Source organism: Bufo gargarizans, chromosome 11 (genome assembly GCF_014858855.1).
Source record: "Bufo gargarizans isolate SCDJY-AF-19 chromosome 11, ASM1485885v1, whole genome shotgun sequence".
Taxonomy (NCBI): domain Eukaryota; kingdom Metazoa; phylum Chordata; class Amphibia; order Anura; family Bufonidae; genus Bufo; species Bufo gargarizans.
In genome coordinates, this window is record NC_058090.1 from 47,276,872 (window position 1) to 47,296,865 (window position 19,994).

Below are 19,994 nucleotides of genomic sequence, written 5' to 3' on the forward strand. Positions count from 1 at the left end.
TTGCTATTCTTTGTAAGAATAGATGTTTGAGCATCAGCTACGGGAAATATAAAGACAGACATGTGTAGGAGCTCCATAGTAAGTATGAGAAGCAGTATAAACCTTCATATAATATGGCGGAAATTAGCTTTAGAGTATTACTTCAATTCGGCAGATGGTTCAGTGCTGTGGCCTAAACCCAGGGCATTACTCAGCAACAAACGAGCACTAAAAATGCTCGAAAAGTAATAAATGTTCCAACACTTTTCCCTTATTTTACCACATATTACAATTAGAACTGAAAAATATATAAATAACTGTTTGTGTGTCCCAGAAGCTCAGCCATGTCTCCCTCCACCTCCTTACAGTCCTGTGTGTGAAGGTAAGACAACTGGTGAGAGCAGGAGCCTCCCTGCTGTGCGCTGTCTACAGTAGGCCATGTACACACCACATCGCACAGCCGGTTTCAGAGCCATTGCAGTCTGTGGGGCTATTTTATAACAGCCAGTGAATAGCTGGCGTCCAAATATAGAACATGTCCTATTTTTGGCTGTTTACACAACCAGATGAACCCCCCTGAAATCAATGGGCTCCCGTCTAACAGCTGTTAAAAATGGATTCAAATGCTTGTGTGTGTGTGTATATATATATTGTGGGGATCCGCTCTGGTAGGCAGTGGTAGCGAGTGCAGTATAGAGGCAACACAGAATGGTCTTGGTGTAAAACACGATGCTTTGTTTATTCACACGGTGCATACAAGTGAAAGACGGTGCAGTTCATAGGGAGGGTGGTCACACACAACAGCAAAATAATAATTCAAACACAGCAAGTCCCTGCTGCCGGCTACATGAGGCCTGTTTCAGTCACATAAAGCAAAGTCTATTTAAAGCCAGGAGTAATGTCACCTTTTTCTCCTTGGTGAAGTAAGTCCATGGGTCTTGCTTTTAGCCACAGGACACGGATCCCTCCTGGGTTCAGCTGCAGGATCCTGCACAGTCCTCCACAGGCCTCAGCACACAGCCCAGCTCACCTCCACTTCTCACTCTCCCAGCCAGAGAACACAGAAGCTTCACATTGCACACCACACCCTTGTTGCTGGTCAGGTTTTTAACCCTTCCCTGCAAAACCTGGCCTGGACCGTGGGGAGACAGGCACCCGCCCGCATATCTGCCTGCTCCCAATAAGAGCCGGCCCGGATCCGCTGTGTTAACAGCATAACCGCTGCAATATGCACTTTTCTGGCTCTTACTCTACCGGTGCCAGGACCCCCTGTGGCACGTACCTGCCGTCTATTACCACCCCAGGTACTCTCCTACATATCCCCCCCTTTGTTCAACCCTGAAGGGTTGCACACCCTGTTCAATCCTGAGGGGTTGGACACATGTACAACAGTGTACCCGGGAAAGGGCATCGGCATTCCCCTGTAAGCGGCCTGCCCTGTGTTCAACACTGAACTTAAAATTCTGGAGGGACAAGAACCATCTGGTGACCCGGGCACTCCCCTCCTTGGCCCGGCTCATCCACTGGAGAGGGGAATGGTCGGTCACCAGACGGAACCTTCTCCCTAACAGATAGTACCGAAGGGACTCGAGGGCCCACTTAATGGCCAGGCATTCTCTCTCTACCACACTGTACCTGGTTTCCGCTGGGGTGAGTTTGCGACTCAGGAAGACAACAGGGTGTTCCTCCCCACTGATTTCCTGAGAGAGTACTGCCCCTAGGCCCACTCCAGAGGCGTCCGTCTGAACGACAAATTCCCGTGTGAAGTCGGGTGTCACCAAAACCGGGGACCCACACAGAGCCGACTTCAAACGGGAGAATGCCTCTTCCGCCTGCTCATCCCAGCGGACCATCACCGTCTTCCTCCCCTTTAAAAGTCTTGTTAATGGGGCCACTATTGTGGCAAAGTTGGGGATAAAGCGCATGTAATATCCTATCATCCCTAGGAACGAACGTACTTGCTTGGTGGTAAGAGGTCTGGGCCAGCTCTTGATCGCCTCAACCTTGTCTACCTGGGGTTTGACAACTCCCCGCCCAATCACGTATCCCAGGTACCGGACCTCCTCGAACCCGAGCGAACACTTTTTTGGGTTGGCCGTCAGTCCAGCTTTTCTAAGTGAATCGACTACGGCCTGTACCTTGGGCAGGTGACTCTCCCAGTCCTGGCTAAACACGATGATGTCGTGCAGATATGCCGAAGCATATGGACGATGGGGCCGTAGGATGACGTCCATCAATCGCTGGAAGGTGGCTGGAGCACCATGTAGGCCAAAGGGCAAAACTTGGTACTGAAATAACCCCTCGGGGGTGACAAAGGCAGTCTTCTCCTTTGCCACCTCCGTGAGAGGCACCTGCCAATATCCTTTTGTGAGGTCGAGGACCGAGAAATAGCGAGCTTTCCCTAGCCGTTCTATGAGCTCGTCTACCCGGGGCATGGGGTAGGCATCGAATTTCGACACTTCGTTGAGCTTTCTAAAGTCATTGCAGAAGCGCAGAGTACCGTCAGGTTTTGGGATGAGGACTATGGGGCTGGCCCACTCGCTCCTTGACTCCTCAATCACCCCTAACCTCAACATGGACCTTACTTCTTCTGAAATGGCCTGTCGCCGGGCCTCCGGTACACGATACGGCTTTAACCGTACCCTGACGTGGGGCTCGGTGACGATGTCATGTCGGACTACCGAAGTTCGACCAGGAAGCTCAGAGAATACGTCCCTATTTCGACTCACCAACTCTTTGGCTTCCTGAGCTTGTTTAGTCGACAGACCACCCGCTATCTTTACTGCGGAGGTGCCCTCCCGGACCTCGGGTGGAGCTGGGATCTTCCCCGCAGACAAGACAGTGCTTGGGCTGTCCCCAATGAGACACTCCCTATCTCTCCACGATTTCAGTAAATTTACATGATATACCTGTTCTGGCTTCCGCCGGCCTGGCTGGGATATCTTGTAATTCACTGGCCCTACCTTCTCTTTCACCTCGTAGGGACCTTGCCACCGTGCCAAAAACTTACTGTCAATGGTGGGGACTAGCACCAGTACCCGGTCACCCGGGTTAAATGTCCGGACCTGGGCACTCCGGTTGTATACCCGGCTCTGTGCCAGTTGGGCGGCTTCCATGTGTTCCCGGACAATTGGTAGGACTGTCTCTATACGGTCCTGCATCTTTTCTATATGCTCTATAATACTCTTGTGGGGGGTGGGCTGTTGCTCCCACGCCTCTTTTGCGATGTCCAGCAACCCTCTTGGCCGTCGACCGTATAATAGCTCGAAGGGCGAGAATCCCGTAGATGCCTGGGGCACTTCTCGCACTGCGAACAATACGTACGGCAGCAACAGGTCCCAATCCTTTCCGTCTTTGGCTACGGTTCTTTTAAGCATAGTTTTTAGGGTTTTGTTAAAGCGTTCCACTAGTCCGTCGGTCTGAGGATGGTATACGGACGTGTGCAACCGTTTAACCCCTAAAAGCTTGCAGAGCTCCCTCGTCACCTTAGACATGAAGGGTGTCCCCTGGTCGGTCAGGATCTCTTTTGGAATCCCCACCCTTGCGAACATACCCATGAGTTCTTTAGCTATGAGCTTAGCAGAAGTATGACGTAGTGGGATCGCTTCAGGATATCTGGTGGCATAGTCTAAGACCACCAAGATATGCTGGTGCCCTCTGGCCGACTTGTTTATGGGGCCTACCAGATCCATCCCTATTCTTTCGAAGGGGACCTCGATGATGGGCATGAGTACTAGGGGACTGCGATAGTGGGGCTGGGGGCTCGTCATCTGACACACTGGACAGGATTGGCAAAACCTTTTGACCTCCTCATAAACCCCGGGCCAATAGAACCTTTGCAGAATCCGCTCTTGGGTTTTTTTTACGCCCAAATGTCCTCCCAGCACGTGGGAGTGGGCCAAGTCCAGTACCACACGGCGGTATGGCTGGGGTACCACCAGCTGCTCCACTACCTCGTGCTGCACTTTGTCCACCCTATACAGCAGGTCCTGGTTAAAAGCCAGATGGGGAAACACAGAGTCGGCCCCTGGGTGCTGAGCCACCCCATTTACCACTGTCACCCCTTTCCTCGCCCGTAATAATGTCGGATCCTGGAGCTGGGCGGTCCCGAACGTGTCACGGGATACCTCCAGGTCCGGGATGGACGGGGTTTCCACGGATTCGCCTGCCAACACCTCTAGGGGAAACCTATCGGGATGACACTCTACGGGTGATGTGGTGACCCCTACAGCTGGTATCCCTGCATCGGGATCCTCGGGCACTGGGCCCGATTGTCGTCTGTCCCTAAGGGAAGGCATATTGCTCTTCCACAGAGTCCAGAACAAAGGAAAATCCCTTCCCAGTATGGCGGCATAAGGGATTTGGCGTCCCACTCCGACGACATGCTGCACCTCTTTGCCCAACATGGACATGGTAACCCTGGCAGTGGGGTACTCCCGGCGGTCCCCATGGATACAGACAATGGACAGGGTTTGCTTCTCTGGGAGTGTCTCAGACACTAAGGACTCATGCACTAGGGTCACCAGGCTCCCAGAGTCCAGCAAAGCATTAATCAGATGCCCATCGACCAAGACTTGGCACAGAGGTGGCATATCGGTGGTCGGCCTGGCATCCGCGGTACATACAGGCCGGGCAAAGAAAGAGGACCGGCGAGCGAACCCGCAATCCATGGGTTCAGGTGTTTGAGGACAGTTCGCTGCCCTATGTCCCAGGCCGTGGCAGTGCCAACATTGAATCCCCGTGGTCCCTCCCCGGTCTCTCTTCCCTGGAGTAGGACTAGCCTTCCCCCCCCTTTGTGGTTGGGTCCCTTTTTCCGGATCCCTAGCCTGAGAGGGAGCCCGACGGGATTCCTGCGCCTGCGTTGAGTCCCGCACCAAGTCCTGGGTTGCCACATACCTCTCGACAAGGCTTACTAACTGATCCAGGTTGCCGGGGTCTCCCTGACCAACCCAGCGCTGTATGCCCCTTGGCAGTGTGCGCACCAAACGATCAACCACCACCCGTTCCACCATCTGCGAGGGGCTCAATGTCTCAGGCTGCAGCCATTTTCTTACCAGGTGTAACAGGTCATAGGCCTGGGACCGAGCAGGCCGGGACTCGGAGAAGGCCCACCGGTACACTCGATGTGCACGCACATAGGTATTAACCCCAAGACGAGCCAACACCTCCCCCTTCAGCTTCTTATAGCTTTTGGCTTCCTCCTGACTGAGGTCGAAGTAGGCCTTTTGTGCGTCTCCCACTAAAAATGGCGCCACTACTTCGGCCCACTGTTCTGCCGGTAACCTTTCTTGTTCCGCAGTGCGTTCGAAGACCATCAGGAACGCCTCGATATCCTCTTCGGGGCCCATCTTTCTTAACGCTGAGCGCACCTTATCCCGGGCAGCAGGTAGGATTGCGGTCCCCCCCGGGACGGCTTGTTGTTGTAACACCCGCATGGACTCCTGCATAGTCGCCAGTTGCTGGGCCAGTAAACTATTCAACTGCCGCTGGTCTCTCAGGGCTTCCTCATGTCTCCGAGTAGCCTCCTCATTACTTTGCACCAAGTGTCTAATAGCCTCCTCCATCTTGTCTGGAGCCACAAAACTTGCTGGCTTAATATGTGACATACAGTCCAAACAGCACCATTTTCAGCCTCACTGCCGTTTGCCCGCTGAAGCCACCAATTGTGGGGATCCGCTCTGGTAGGCAGTGGTAGCGAGTGCAGTATAGAGGCAACACAGAATGGTCTTGGTGTAAAACACGATGCTTTGTTTATTCACACGGTGCTTCGCTCGGGTATATTTCATCTATTTAATTTTTTGTGTGTGTCGTAAAAAGATATTGACACTATCCACTATAAGGCCCCTTTCACACGGGCAAGTTTTCCGCGCGGGTGCATTGCGTGAGGTGAACGCATTGCACCCGCACTGAATCCGGACCTATTCATTTCTATGGGGCCGTGCACATGAGCGTTAGTTTTCACGCATCACTTGTGCGTTGCCTGTAAATCGCAGCATGCTCTATATTGTGCAATTTCCACACAACACAGGTCTCATAGAAGTGAATAGGGCTGCGTGAAAATCGCAAGCAAGTGCGGATGCGGTGCGATTTTCAGGCACGGTTGCTAGGAGATGATCAGGATGGGGACCCGATCTTTATTATTTTCCCTTATAACATGGTTATAAGGGAAAATAATAGCATTCTGAATACAGAATGCACAGTACAATAGCGCTGGAGGGGTTACCGTATATACTCGAGTATAAGCCGACCCGAATATAAGCCGAGGCCCCTAATTTTACCCCCAAAAAATGGGAAAAATTATTGACTCTAGTATAAGACTAGGGTGGGAAATGCAGCAGCTACTGGTAAATTTCAAAAATAAAAATAGATACCGTACCAATAAAATTACATTAATTGAGGCATCAGTAGGTTAAAGGTTTTTGAATATTTATTTCAAAGAAAAACAATATGGTATCAACAATAACTTTAACAGTACAAAAACCAACTAAAGCGAATATTCGATTTTTGGGAAAATACCAGTTCATGCGAATTTTTATGCGAAAATTTGAATGCGATTTTTTTTTTTGCGAATTTTCGCAATCAACACCTAGACTCGAGTATAAGACGAGGGGGCTTTTTGAGCACAAAAATATGTGCCCAAAAACTTTTTTTAAAAACCTTAATCCACTTGCTCGCGCAGCTGACATCTTTTCTATCTTCTTCTTTGCTGATTGCAGGAAAAGGACCTGTGGTGACGTCACTCTGGTCATCACATGATCCATCACCATGGTACACCTGATGTACCTGTGTGCCAAATTTCGTGATTGTAAATGCGACGGTGCGGATTCCTTTAGCGGACAAAGATACATACATACACACACATACACTCAGCTTTATATATATATATATATATATATATATACATATATATACACACACACACATTTACTGGAGCGAGTGTCAGCATGTTCAAGTGGATGAGGTATTTTTTTATTTTGACTTTTGGCACCAAGAAAAACTGTTACTAATTTATACTGGAGGCACTATTGGGTGTGTTTTATATACAGGGGGCACTGCTGGGGGATTTAATACATGTGGTTGCACTATTGGGGTATATTTTATACTAGGGGAACACTATTGGGGGGGATTTTACATACGGGGGCACTATTGGGTTGATTTAACATACAAGGTTGCACTGTGGGGGACCTTATATATACTGGGGCTACTATGGAGGGCATTATAGAACCTGGAAGCATTACAGGAGAGCCATTATTTATATTGGGGGCACTGTGGTGCTATAGTGAGGGCACTGCAGGGGTTGGGATGCTAAAAAAATCAATGAACCAATGAAATTCATCAGCTTTTCTTGGCCGTTTTAAACGGGCATGAAAAACTGATGCAAAACGGACAGAAAATGGATGCACACATGGTTAAAAAAATGGCCATGAAAAACTGACAGTGTATAGCCGATGCCATAAATGTTACTTCCCACTGCCCTATAAATCACTAAAACTTGTGCACATACTGAGCTCATTTTATGCTATTGTGAAGTACATTTTGCGTTATTGTAATGTCTGTTCCTCCTGTATCATTTTGCAGGCACTGAAGGATTACGGTATTGTTCTTCTACTTGGAGGATGGAAGGAAGTAGATCTTAAGGTTCTTGTTAATCGTGGACTACTGTACCTTGAATTACATGACTACGCCAATGCACTAGAGGTATCAAAGAATACATAATCCATTAAACATGCAAGAATCAGATTGATGTACCTAATGCACCCAGTGTGTTAACATGTATTTGGGAATTTTTGGGTCAGATATACAGTACATCGATCTGTATAACACCAATTCCAGAAAAGTCGGGGCACTGTGTAGAATGTAAATAAAAACTGAATACAGTGATTTGCAAATCTCATAGACCCATATTTTATTTACAGTAGATCATAGAAGACATATCACAAGTTGAAAGTGAGATATTTTACCATTTTATGAAAAATATGAACTCATTTAGAACTTGATGGCAGCAACGCATCTCAAAAAAGTTGAGACAGGGCCATGTCTGGTATTGTGTAGCATCCCCTCTTCTTATAACAACAGTTCGTAAATGTCTGGGAAGTGAGAACAATTGCTGGAGTCTAGAGAGAGGAAAGTTGCCCCGTTCTTGTCTTATGTAGGATTCTAGCTGCACAACAGTCCTGGGTCGTCTTTGCCAGATTTTTTGTTTCATGATGCTCCAAATGTTTTCTATTGCTGAGAGGTCTGTACTGCAGACCGCACCTGGTCTCTTCTTCTGGCAAGCCATGCTGTTGGGATTTATGCAGTATGCGGTTTATGATTGTCTTGCTGAAATATGGAAGGCCTTCCCTGAAAGAGACATTGTCTGGATGGGAGCATATGTTGTTCTAAAGCCTCTATATACTATTCAGCATTGATAGTGCCTCTCCAGATATGTAAGCTGGATGGTCCCTCTCCTCTTGAGTCCATAGAACATGGTGTCCGTGGTTTCCAGAAAAAAATTCAGATTTTAATTAATCTCATCACAGAACAATTTTCCATTTTAAATGAGCTCGGGCCCAGAGAAGATAACAGCATTTTGGGATTGTGTTGACATATGGCTTTGTATGATACACCTTTAGCATTTGCACAGCGAACTGTGTTCACAGATAGTGATTTCTGGAAGTGTTCCTTATTTTCAGTAGAGAATCATGCCTGTTTTTAATGCAGGGCCCGTAGAGGATCCAGTATTTACCGTCGGCCTTGTCTTTTGCGCACATGGATTTCTCCAGATTCTCTTAATCTTTTCTTGATATTATGTACTGCAGAGGGTGGGATATTCAAAGTCTTCACAATTTTACGCTGTGGAACATTTTTCTGAAATTGTTCCACAATTTTTAGACTCAGTCTTCACAGATTAGTGAACCTCTGCCCATCTTTGCTTCTGAGAAACTCTACCTCTCGAACATGCTCTTCTTTATGCCCAGCAGGGCCGTTTCTAGGGGCGGGCCGGGCGGCCGCCCGGGGCGCTGTCAGAAGGGGGGCGCCGGCAGGGGCGCCCTCTTGTCGTTTCTCTGCCTGTTATTACTCTCGTGCCGTACGCCCCCCTGGCTCCCTCCCTTTGAGATCTCGCCTGCCCTGCGACCTGCGCCCGAGTGCCAAGTCCTCTGTCCGTACGTACCGAGTCCAGTCACTCAGCTCCGGTACATGCGGTGCAGGCGGCACTTACTGACGTCACGCGCCTGCTCCTCCCACTAGGCGCCGCAGGCACGTGACGTACAGTGAGTGAGTGAGTGAGCACCGCACTGCCTGCCTGTTACCGCCCGCCCTGAGCCCCTGAGCAGTGCTGATTGCTGAAAAGAAGCCTGCTGTGAGGATCCGGGACAGTGGGTCGACTCGGGTGCAATGTGGTTAAATTAAACTATTTTTTTACAATGGGGACAGTGACACTGTGGATGGTCTGGGGGGGGGGCATTAATTACAATGGGGCGGGGCCACTGTGGGAGACATAAAAATGGGGGCCACTGTCACTGTGGGGGACATTAAGTTTAATAAGGATCACTATGGACATTATTTAGAATGGAGGCTGCTGTGGGTGTCATTATAACTATAATGTCTGATAGGCCTAGTCCTGAGCTGAGTTATATTACCCTGCCCATGCCCTGTATAATAATGTACCCATCCCTGATACCCCTTAGTTATAAGGGGTATCAGGGTACATTATTATACAGGGCAGGGTAATATAACTCAGGACTAGGCCTATCAGACATTATAAAGTTATAATGACACCCACAGCAGCCTCCATTTCTAAATAATATCCATAGTGATCCTTATTAAAAATAATGTCCCCCCACAGGCAGGCTCTGCGGGCGGCGGCGCTCACTCACTGTACGTCACGCGAGGGGGTTTGTCGTTTTTTTGACACTCGCCCTGAGAGAAATTTTACCTAGAAACTGCACTGATGCCCAGTCATGTAACTGAGAAGCAAATTGCTCTAAATTAGTTAATTTTTTTCATGAAATTGTAAAATGTCTCACTTTCAACATTTGATATGGGTTCTATGATCTATTTGTATACAATATTGGTCTTTGAGATTTGCAAATCATTGGATTCTATTTTTATTTACATTTTACACAACGTTCCAACTTTTTGGAATTTGGGTTGTACTTATTACACCTATAAATGTTCCCAGGAATCAACACAGATTCTAATAATAGTAATAGTGATCAATAGAGATGCTTCACGTTACATTATATCTTCAGAAAGACACTATCTGCAACTTCTCCCCGCTCACGCAAGGTCTAAATTTATGGGCGGGGAAGGGGACAGGCCGGCAGGCCCTTCTCATTCACCATTTTGTACGCCTGTTTCAGGTGTAGAAAATGGTCTAAATGTAAGACGGCAAGTGAGCTGTCTTACATTTAGAACTGGCGCTTGTTGCTCCGAAGTTATGAATAGGCGGGTGCCTCTTCATAACTTTGGTGGAACCACAACCAGCTTAGGGGTTTATTAAGACCGGCGTCTAAAACGCCGGTCTTAATAAATTTGCCCCTTTGGGTTTGGGATTTGATTCAAAATGATAGACTACTATTAGATATGGAGCTCAAAATGGTGCAGTGGTATATCACATTTATATTTGGACTCCATTTTTGCAGTCTGGGCGTATAGTATGCTTGTGTAGTCTAAAGGCTCATTCCTGACAATCTGCCTGTCTAAATAGGCAGCAGATCACCCAATGAAACGCTCGTTCATTGGGTGAAATGATCATTCTGGGCAGCAGATCATACTCATGCTGTCTAAACAGCAATCTGCTGTATGAGGATAAGTGATCGCAATAGCCATACCTCGTTCTCAAACTGTGGAGGTGATTGGAGCACCTTGAGTACTGCGGCTTGTTATTAGCCTGCTGCGACTTTATGGCTATTGTATTCCCCATACAAATACAATAGCCATATAGCCACAGCAGGCTAATAACAAGCAGCAGTACTCAAGGTGCCCAAAAACCTTTGAATCCGGATAATACAGCAGGACTACTCCTGCTCACATCCAAATAAAAAAAAGCCTGCTCCCGACCACGTGGGACGCCACGTGGAACGCCGAGCTGAGACGCGCATTGCTTGCACGGAACTAACCACGTGGGACGCTGTGCCAAGACGCTGAGGAGAGCGAACATCGCCAGCATCGCGGGGCAGATCCGCACCACAGATCCCTATTGAGACATCATATCCAGGAGCGGTAATGTACCTCTGACACTATTAAAGGTCCCATAAAACAGCAATATTATTGTATATTGTTCCATGAAAGGAACAGCATCATTTATATAAAAACATCTTGAAATACAAACATTCTGTAACCCTTGGAAGGCCAGGAAAGTATACCTTTGGGAATACAGTGATCGATATATGTGAATGATAATTTGATTGATATAACAGAATGCTAACATTCCTGGCTAGTTTCCAGATTAACTAAATAGAAGCATCTCTCCTTTCTTCCTACTATTTGGATCCAACATTTTGGACACCTGCAGGATCCATCCCATTTACTCCCACATACAGACTCAACATTGCTGCTATTCTCACCGTTGCTGCGATCAGCTTTGCTGCTACTAAGGATATATACTTTTAATACTAATACTTTAAGTGTTGCTATAGGATTTCAGTGTTGATATTTTTTATGAGAGTTTTTGGAACCGCGCTGCTCTGGACTATAATCTCCGGTCAATAGTGGATGGTGCCGGGCTCCAACACCTTTCCTTTCCACCCAAAAAAGGTCCAATCTTCCACAGATGGTTTCCTCTATAGGGTTCAAGGAAATTGATACAATAGTGAAGCAATAGTGAAGCACCCTTTGCAGGGCCATCTTTAATATTGATTGGACCCTGGGCAAAAATTTACTTGGGCCCCCTGGATCCCGCCTTCCCACACCTTAGCAGGCAATCACGCTCTCCACCACAACACACACACACAAAAAATCCACACATCTGGTAGAGTACAGTGAATGACTGTAAATACTTCCAGTTCTGAAGACTCCAGCGGCTCAGGATCAGTGCTCTGGGCTCAGGCTGGAAGTGGGCACCGCTCTGCAGGAAGGAGACCAGGGCTCGGCCTACCCTAGTGTTACAGTGCACCCCAGCACCCCACAGTATGCAGTATAGCACCCTATAGTATACAGCACAACACAGTATGCAGTTTAGCACCCCACACTATACAGTACCCCACAGTATATAGTAGAGCAGTATAGCAGCCCACAGTATACAGCACCTCACGGTATACAACACCTCACTGTATACAGCATCCCAAACTATACACGATACAGCCCCCCACACTATACAGTACAGCAGTATAGCACTCCCCCCCACTATACAGGCCCCCCACACTATACAGGCCCCCGACAGTATACAGCCCACCACACAGTATACAGGCCCCCACGCAGTATACAGGCCACCCCCGTCACAGTATACAGCCCACCACACAATATACAGCCCACCACACACTATACAGCCCACCACACAATATACAGCCTACCACACAGTATACAGCACCCCACTATACAGTAGTTTACAGTATATTAACATAACAGCCCCTGTCACCTTTTTCTGATGTAATCTTTACACAAAAAAGCTCCACAGTTAACTTCTGCAACACTCAGTAGGACCTGTGATGACCTCATAGCCATGTGACCAGTAATTGCTAGGTTACTGGTCACATGGTAATGATGTCATTAAGGTCCTAGAGCAAAACTAATTAAGGTCCTAGAATTAAGATCATTAACACAGTACGATCATGATGCCTGTGTAGCCGACAGCCTGACACCCGGGGCAGTAGCTAGCAGGGCTCAAGAGGCAGCTGCCTTGGGCCCCCCAGGAGCAACTGGGCCCAGGGCAGCTGCCCCTTTTGCCCCTTGGTAAAGACGGCCCTGACCCTTTGGCTTGATGTTATTATCGCTTCTTCAGGGTCGCCCCTGAAGAAGCAAGGCAGCGAAACCCGGGTCGGGCAGAAACCAGACGATTGTATCTATTGATATATGCCTTTTGTTGATCGACTCTTGTGAGTACAATAAAACCTTTTAATAACATCAAGCCAAAGGGTGCTTCACTATTGTATCAATTTCCTTGAACCCTATAGAGGAAACCATCTGTGGAAGATTGGACCTTTTTTGGGTGGAAAGGAAAGGTGTTGGAGCCCGGCACCATCCACTATTGACCGGAGATTATAGTCCAGAGCAGCGCGGTTCCAAAAACTCTCATTACCTTCATTTCCAGTGTGATACACCTACCACCCTACTCCGGAACCAGCAGCAGCACAAGCAATTTGTCCGTGTGAGGATACAGGACTGACTTTTTTATTGTTGATTTAATTGATATTTTTTATATTTATTTTTAATACTTTTAATTGTTGCTATAGGATTTTTACCGACATTTATTCTTTAATGACATCAATTTACTGCGGCTTTATGTTGGATAATATCTATTGGCGGTATGGCATTATTTACTCATTGGTACCACTGTTCCACATCATCATCGCACTGTTTGGATATTTCATTGTTACAGTCTATTCTTTGATGCGGCTGCCGGATTATTTGCACTCATATATTTATATACGGACTGAGGGTAAATCCTTCCCCCTCTGCATATATAAAGTATCGAGATATATACCTTATTGATGTACCTATATTTATTTTTGTATTGATATATTATACTTTGGGACTATTCTTAGAGGATAACCTTCTTTTTTAAACTTGTTTGCCATAGCTACCAATAAACTAACCATAGACCCACGCTCCACAAATGTTTAGCCATCCATTACGTTTTATCTATTATGCAACATTTGGTCAGGTTTTAGTGAGCAAATTATCGAACTGTGACCAAATCCTCATGCATCCTTGTGCCAGTTTTGTCCTTTTGGTGCATATTCAGCAAATTTTGTGCCATTTTTGCAATTAAAAAATGACACTGTGTATACGATGTACAGCATTTTAATGCACAGCATAAAAGCAAATGTATTTTTTAACAGGATTTTAAAGCTGTGGCTATGAAAACTCCCGGTGATATGAAGATCCATCAGGTTATAGGGAACTGTCATCACAGGTAAATATATAAAGCCACAACTTAGATGATCAGACAAACTTACTGCTTCATAAATAGCTTTCTAGTATCCCTATCCTTCCCTTAATTAGACTCATTTACATATATAGCGATAGTTACATGTTGCTGCCTACATCGGCGTATCGCTGCACACTGTTTCTAAACTCCCCCCTGGGAATACGGCACAGAGATTCATCTTACAGAGCACCGCTGTGTGACATTGAGATCAGGTCTCCAAATAGAAAGCCACTCTTCCACGGTATGGTCCCGGCTCTTCCCTACTTTACTCTCCTTACTCGGTAGTTTTAATGGCACTCTCTCAGTGTAGCTGCATGACACCGCATTGACGTTGTCCACATGAGAGACGGTTCACATCTCCTTTTTGCTGTCATGCGGATACGTTTAGTCATGCAGTAAAAAAAATTTGTGATTTGTGGTTATTTATCCTTTATTTTAATGTATACATTTCATGGAGGAGCATACGTTTCAATACATTTGTGTCCGTATTTTTTAACCAAAAACGTATACGTTTTTGTGAAACCTTTCTTTTTAAAAATGAAGATTTGAAGGCCTTATCTGAAAAAAACAGATACGTTTAACGGATGGCAATGTAATGTCTTACGTTGCCATCCGTCTGCCATTCACTGCAATGGCAGAAAAGCGTGGTATGTTACATTATTTGGTCCTGCAGAAAAACTTACAGAAATGAAAAACTTGACAAACGGAGTCAAAAGTATGCACTTTTGAACTATGTTTGCCCAATTATAGTCCATGGGTACGTATATGTTTTTTCTGTTTACAAACGTATCCACTTGACATACAGCAAAAACGAGATGTGAACGGCGACACATCGAAAGGGATGCTGTTCTTGATTCTCGGTACGTGGCTGTTTGACACCTCCTCAATTGACCATTGCGTGGTTTCCCAGGATGATGGCGTTTAAAAATGGCGCGTTGATTCAGCAGTGTCCCATCTCTCACAGATGATAAAGTGTAGTGACTATTCTCCTGGATTACTAGTCAGCAGTGTTTCATATGATCTTCATATTATCGCCTGGGCTTACCTGGAGCCTCATTGGATACGGTATTAAAAAAGTACCAGCTACTGTCCGCACCTTTTGCTTAGTAAAAAATATAGGCCAGGTAGAGTCGAGGCAGTTCCATGCAGTGGGAAAGGGCTTATTTCAGCGCTGATATTGTAGGGCTGTAGATTTCCTTAAGGCTGCTATTCTTGGTGGTTTTTATGGTGTTTTATCCTGGCCAAAAACGCTGTGGTCACGTGTTGCCTTAAAGAGCTCATGTCAGCAGGATCAACCATGTTGAGCCAGGTATACTCCCTGGTAGGGTTTATCCTGTGGTTTAAAATGATACCTGTCTTGTAAAACTCGGGGCTGGCGTTCCTGAGAAAAAGACTTAGATTTTTTTTATACAAGTGATGTGTCAACCAGACAGCTGAGAAGCTCTGACAGAGGCCTTTCAGAACCTTTATACTTCTTCCTGGAGTGTGTGTGCATGCTGATCCTGTTTCCCAGTCTGCTACAAAGTTAAGTGCTGTACATTTATCTGTTATTTTCTGTTTGCTGGATCCCAGGTGACCCTGACTCCCTCCGTGTCTGGTGTAGGGAGCCGGTGGTCGTGTCCCCTCACTATTGTAGGGTGTTCAGGGGTTATATAGTCAAGGTACGTGGATATGCAACCATCCACCTTTGGGATCTTTCCATAGGCTAAGCAGCCAGGGAAAGTGCGAGGTCTTGTGCAGGGGTCTCCCTTTTGGTTCCTTAGCTTTGGATCCAGTGAGTCATATATGCATGTTGCTTTGTCTTGTTTCCTGTACACCGTCCGTGACATGATGGCTTCAGGGCACCGAGGAGCAGGGCCAGCACTGGAAATCTAAGGTGCGCCGAGAGGCCTTGACCCGCCTTAGGTGCACTGATGCCCTCATTTGCATAAAGGATACAAATCTTCTATTTCTCTCTGGAATGCCGCAAACGATTTTTACAAAACATTTTATTTATTGTAATCAGCACGATCAACCCTACAGGGCAGTATGCCTGGTTTGATCCCGCTGACAGATGTTCTTTAAAGAGCATCTGTGAAGATGATCACCCTACAGCTTGTCTAGCCCTGTCATCTTGCGCCTGCTCTAGTGTTCATTGTCTCTGCATTTGCACTGTCTGAATATTTCGTACTTGAGAAGCATATCCACTGATAAAGCGCCTAGAAAATAATCTATGGCGCAGGAGCAAGAAGACTGGCCTAGACGAGACGTCAATCCAGGGAGAGAGGGCTAAGGCTGGAGGTATGTTCACAAAGTGGTGCTCAGGCCAGCCCCTCCGTGTTCCAACAAACCGTTTTCTCTGGAATGGTGCATCATACGGACATAAATAAGGTATTGTTTTAATTAGCATGATCAACCCTGCCAGTCAGGTTTATTAGGGTTGATCATGCCGACAGATGCTCCTTAAAGTCTGTATTGAAATATAATAATGCATAGTCTTCTTTTCCAACAAAAGAATGGAAGGTTAAATATAAAAAGACAGGGGCACATTTATTAAGACCAGCGATTTAGACGTCGGTCTTAGTCCCTCTGCGCTGCCGGTAGAATGCGCCAAAGATATGTTGAGGTTCAGGTCTCTACATAATTTTGGCTCTTCCTAAAGCAGGCCGTGCCACATACTAAAATCTACACCAGCTCCCTTGCTCCATAGACTGGTTAAATGGCAAAAGAGAAAAGGGGAGAAGGCGCTCATAGGTGGTGGTTGACAAGAGATGTTGTTACTTGTTCTTAGCCAGGGTGAGTGGTTGCTACTCACCTTGGTTAGTTTGTACTTTTTGGTAGTACAGTTCTGGTGGTGGTAAAAACGTGGGGTGTTGTGGGTTGGTGCAGCCGATTGACGTCCAAGTTGACCATGGGCGGGAGCCAAGCCGCCACTTTGGTGCGAATTGTGGTGTATGGGGAGGTTGCTCGTCTGCACTGGGTTCATGCAGTGAGCGGATGGACACAAGGCGCAATTCACAACCCAGTTGAGGATACGAAATATTTTTTATTTTTTGATTAGCAAAGACGACGCGTTTCGGGGTACGCAGACCCCTTTATCAAGTCTAAAAGGATCAACACAAAATTTGATGATGTAATATGTATAAAAATACAATTAAAATTTAAATTAGAAATGAAAATTAATATGTAAAAAAATATATATATATATATAAGCATATAAAAAAGAGACGGATCCATGAGTATAAATGGACGAATCAATAGGTAAAGTAATTTTGTTGGGTTAAAACAAAGACGAGAAAATAGTATAAGCATAAGCATAAGTATAAGCTTGCATATAGAGCGTGTAAAATGATATAAAAATAAGGAATAAATGAATAGTACATAATGCAGACGGATATTAATTTCTACAGATGTGAGCGGTTGTATGTGTATCTGGTGCTGGGTGATTCTGTTTGGTTGTATGGTCTGAATTTCGACTGATCAATGTGTGGAAAAAGAGTTGTTTTCTTTTTTTCTCTTTTTTTCTTCCAAAAGACAAATGTGTTGCTGAGTGAGTGTGTCATGTATGGGATGCTGTGTGTGGGTCATAAGTTGTATTATAATGTAATATAATTACCTGTATCCTTGTCACCGTAGGCTAATTGGAGGTCACTCTCGTTGGAGATCCCTTATTTGGGGGGGGTTTTTATGTTGCGGTCCGCACTGCTGTGGTGGGTGATAAAGTTATGTTTAGTGGGGTGGCGTTTGGATGTGGAGATGGGAGGGACAGGGTGAGTGAGGGGTTAATGAGAGAATGTGAGGATATGTGAATCTGCTGGTTTGGTTATGTAGCATGGTTGGTATTGATTGTTCGGGTTGTGGTGGTTTTTATTATTATTATTTGGTTGCTGGGGGACGTGGGTGGGTGGCAGGTGTGGGGAGAGTGACTGTGAGTGATGTAAGGCAGGGATCCGGGTTTGATGCAGGATGCGATAGGCACTGGGTAGTGATCGATGGGCAGTGATGGTGTGCATGGGATGTGGGGGATAGTGGTGGTGGCTGGGTGGCAGTGGCGTTATGTGAAGGGATGGAGGGGGCAGGATGAGCAGGGGGTACCTGTGCAGTAAGGGGTTAATGGGGGAAGGTGGTCTGCTGGTTGGGCTGTGTAGTTTGTTGGATGTTTCTGGGGGGAATAGTATGCTGGGGGACGTGGATGAGTGGCAGGCATGGGGGGAGTAGCTGTGAATAATGTGGGGCTTGGGTCCGGACTTGGTGTGGATTTGTGGTGGGCAGTGAACAATGGCGTGTGTGGGATGTGGGGGATAGCGGTGGTTACCTTTTGGATGCGGCCGGTGAGTGTCCTCCAGTGATGGCGCTTCTGGCATGGAAAATGATAAATACTGGCATGGAAAATGATAAATAAGACGGGCCTGCCTACCAGCCTGCCCACTTCCCCACCCATTCCCCACACATTCACGGCACTCGGGAAAAGTGGCACAAGCGGCAAAAAGTTGCAGATTTTGTCATAAACAATCATTGGGACAAAATCTGCGACACTAAGGCCTCTTTCACATGGGCGTCATGTTTTTTGCCCGGATAAGAGCCAGGTGCGTTGCGGGAAAATGCGCAATTTTCCCGCGCGAGTGCAAAACATTGTCATGCGTTTTGCACTCGCGTGAGAAAAATCGCGCATGTTTGGTACCCAAACCCGAACTTCTTCACAGAAGTTCGGGCTTGGGATTGATGTTCTGAAGATTGTATTATTTTCCCTTATAACATGGTTATAAGGGAAAATAATAGCATTCTGACTACAGAATACATAGTATAATAGTGCTGGAAGGGTTAAAAAAATAAAAAAGTTAACTCACCTTATCCTCTTGTTCGCGTAGTTCGTTCCCGGTCTGTTCTTTGCTAGCTGTGGGCTTGGGCTAAAGGACCTGTAGTGACGTCAGATCACATGCTCCAATCACATGGCCCATCACCATGGTGATGGAGCATGTGATCTGACGTCATCAAAGGTCCTTTAGCCCAAGCCCACAGCTAGCAAAGAACAGACCGGGAACGAACTACGCGAACAAGAGGATAAGGTGAGTTAACTTTTTTATTTTTTTAACCCTTCCAGCCCTATTATACTATGTATTCTGTAGTCAGAATGCTATTATTTTCCCTTATAACCATGTTATAAGGGAAAATAATACAGTGAATAGACTGTCACCTAGAACCCATGCGTGAAAATCGCACCGCATCCGCACTTGCTTGCGGATGCTTGCGATTTTCACGCAACCCCATTCACTTCTATGGGGCCTGCGTTGCGTGGATTATCGCACCGCAACGCACAAAGAGGAGCATGCTGCGATTTTCACGCAACGCATAAGTGATGCGTGAAAATCACCGCTCATGTGCACAGCCCCATAGAAATGAATGGGTCAGGATTCAGTGCGGGTGCAATGCGTTCAACTCACGCATCGCACCCGCGCCGAATACTCGCTCGTGTGAAAGGGGCCTAATACGCCAAAAAGTGGTGTATACATCATAATAAATGTCCTCCATAGTGTTTTCAAATGTTTTTTTTTTCATTTACTTTAAATGACCAGTAAATGAGATTGCGTTAATGAGCCCTAAATGGGTTTCTTGTGTGACGCGCTGAACTCTGACATTACAGGATGGGAGCAATCCATAAATAGTCTACAGCACACTAAAAACCAATTGATTGCCTGTGGTGTACACAAGAACAGAAGTGATTTATGGGATACGGAAGAGAACATGACAAATGACGTTTCCACCAGATATTACACTGCTGTTTGTATAGACACAGATCAATAATTTGCTAGCCACTAGCCTTTTTAGATTGCAGCAAGACAAAAGATTTGTCTTGACAAACTCTTAATGATTAAGTCCGAATACGTAAGATGTAAAAGGTGTCAGAGAGGGAATCACTGAGATGATAGTAACCAGGCTTTAAAGGGCATCTGCAACCAGTTTT

At 46.2% G+C, this 19,994-nt stretch overlaps 1 protein-coding gene across 1 annotated transcript in view; it reads left to right on the top strand.

Annotated features, from left to right (window-relative positions):
• The window catches only part of TTC6 (tetratricopeptide repeat domain 6), a 141,258-nt gene that overhangs the window by 93,521 nt on the left and 27,743 nt on the right, over positions 1 to 19,994 (top strand). Inside the window, exons 25-26 of the mRNA XM_044271261.1 lie at positions 7,558 to 7,677; positions 13,965 to 14,038. Coding sequence (XP_044127196.1) covers positions 7,558 to 7,677; positions 13,965 to 14,038 — 194 coding nt within the window. The remainder of the gene's footprint in view (positions 1 to 7,557; positions 7,678 to 13,964; positions 14,039 to 19,994) is intronic.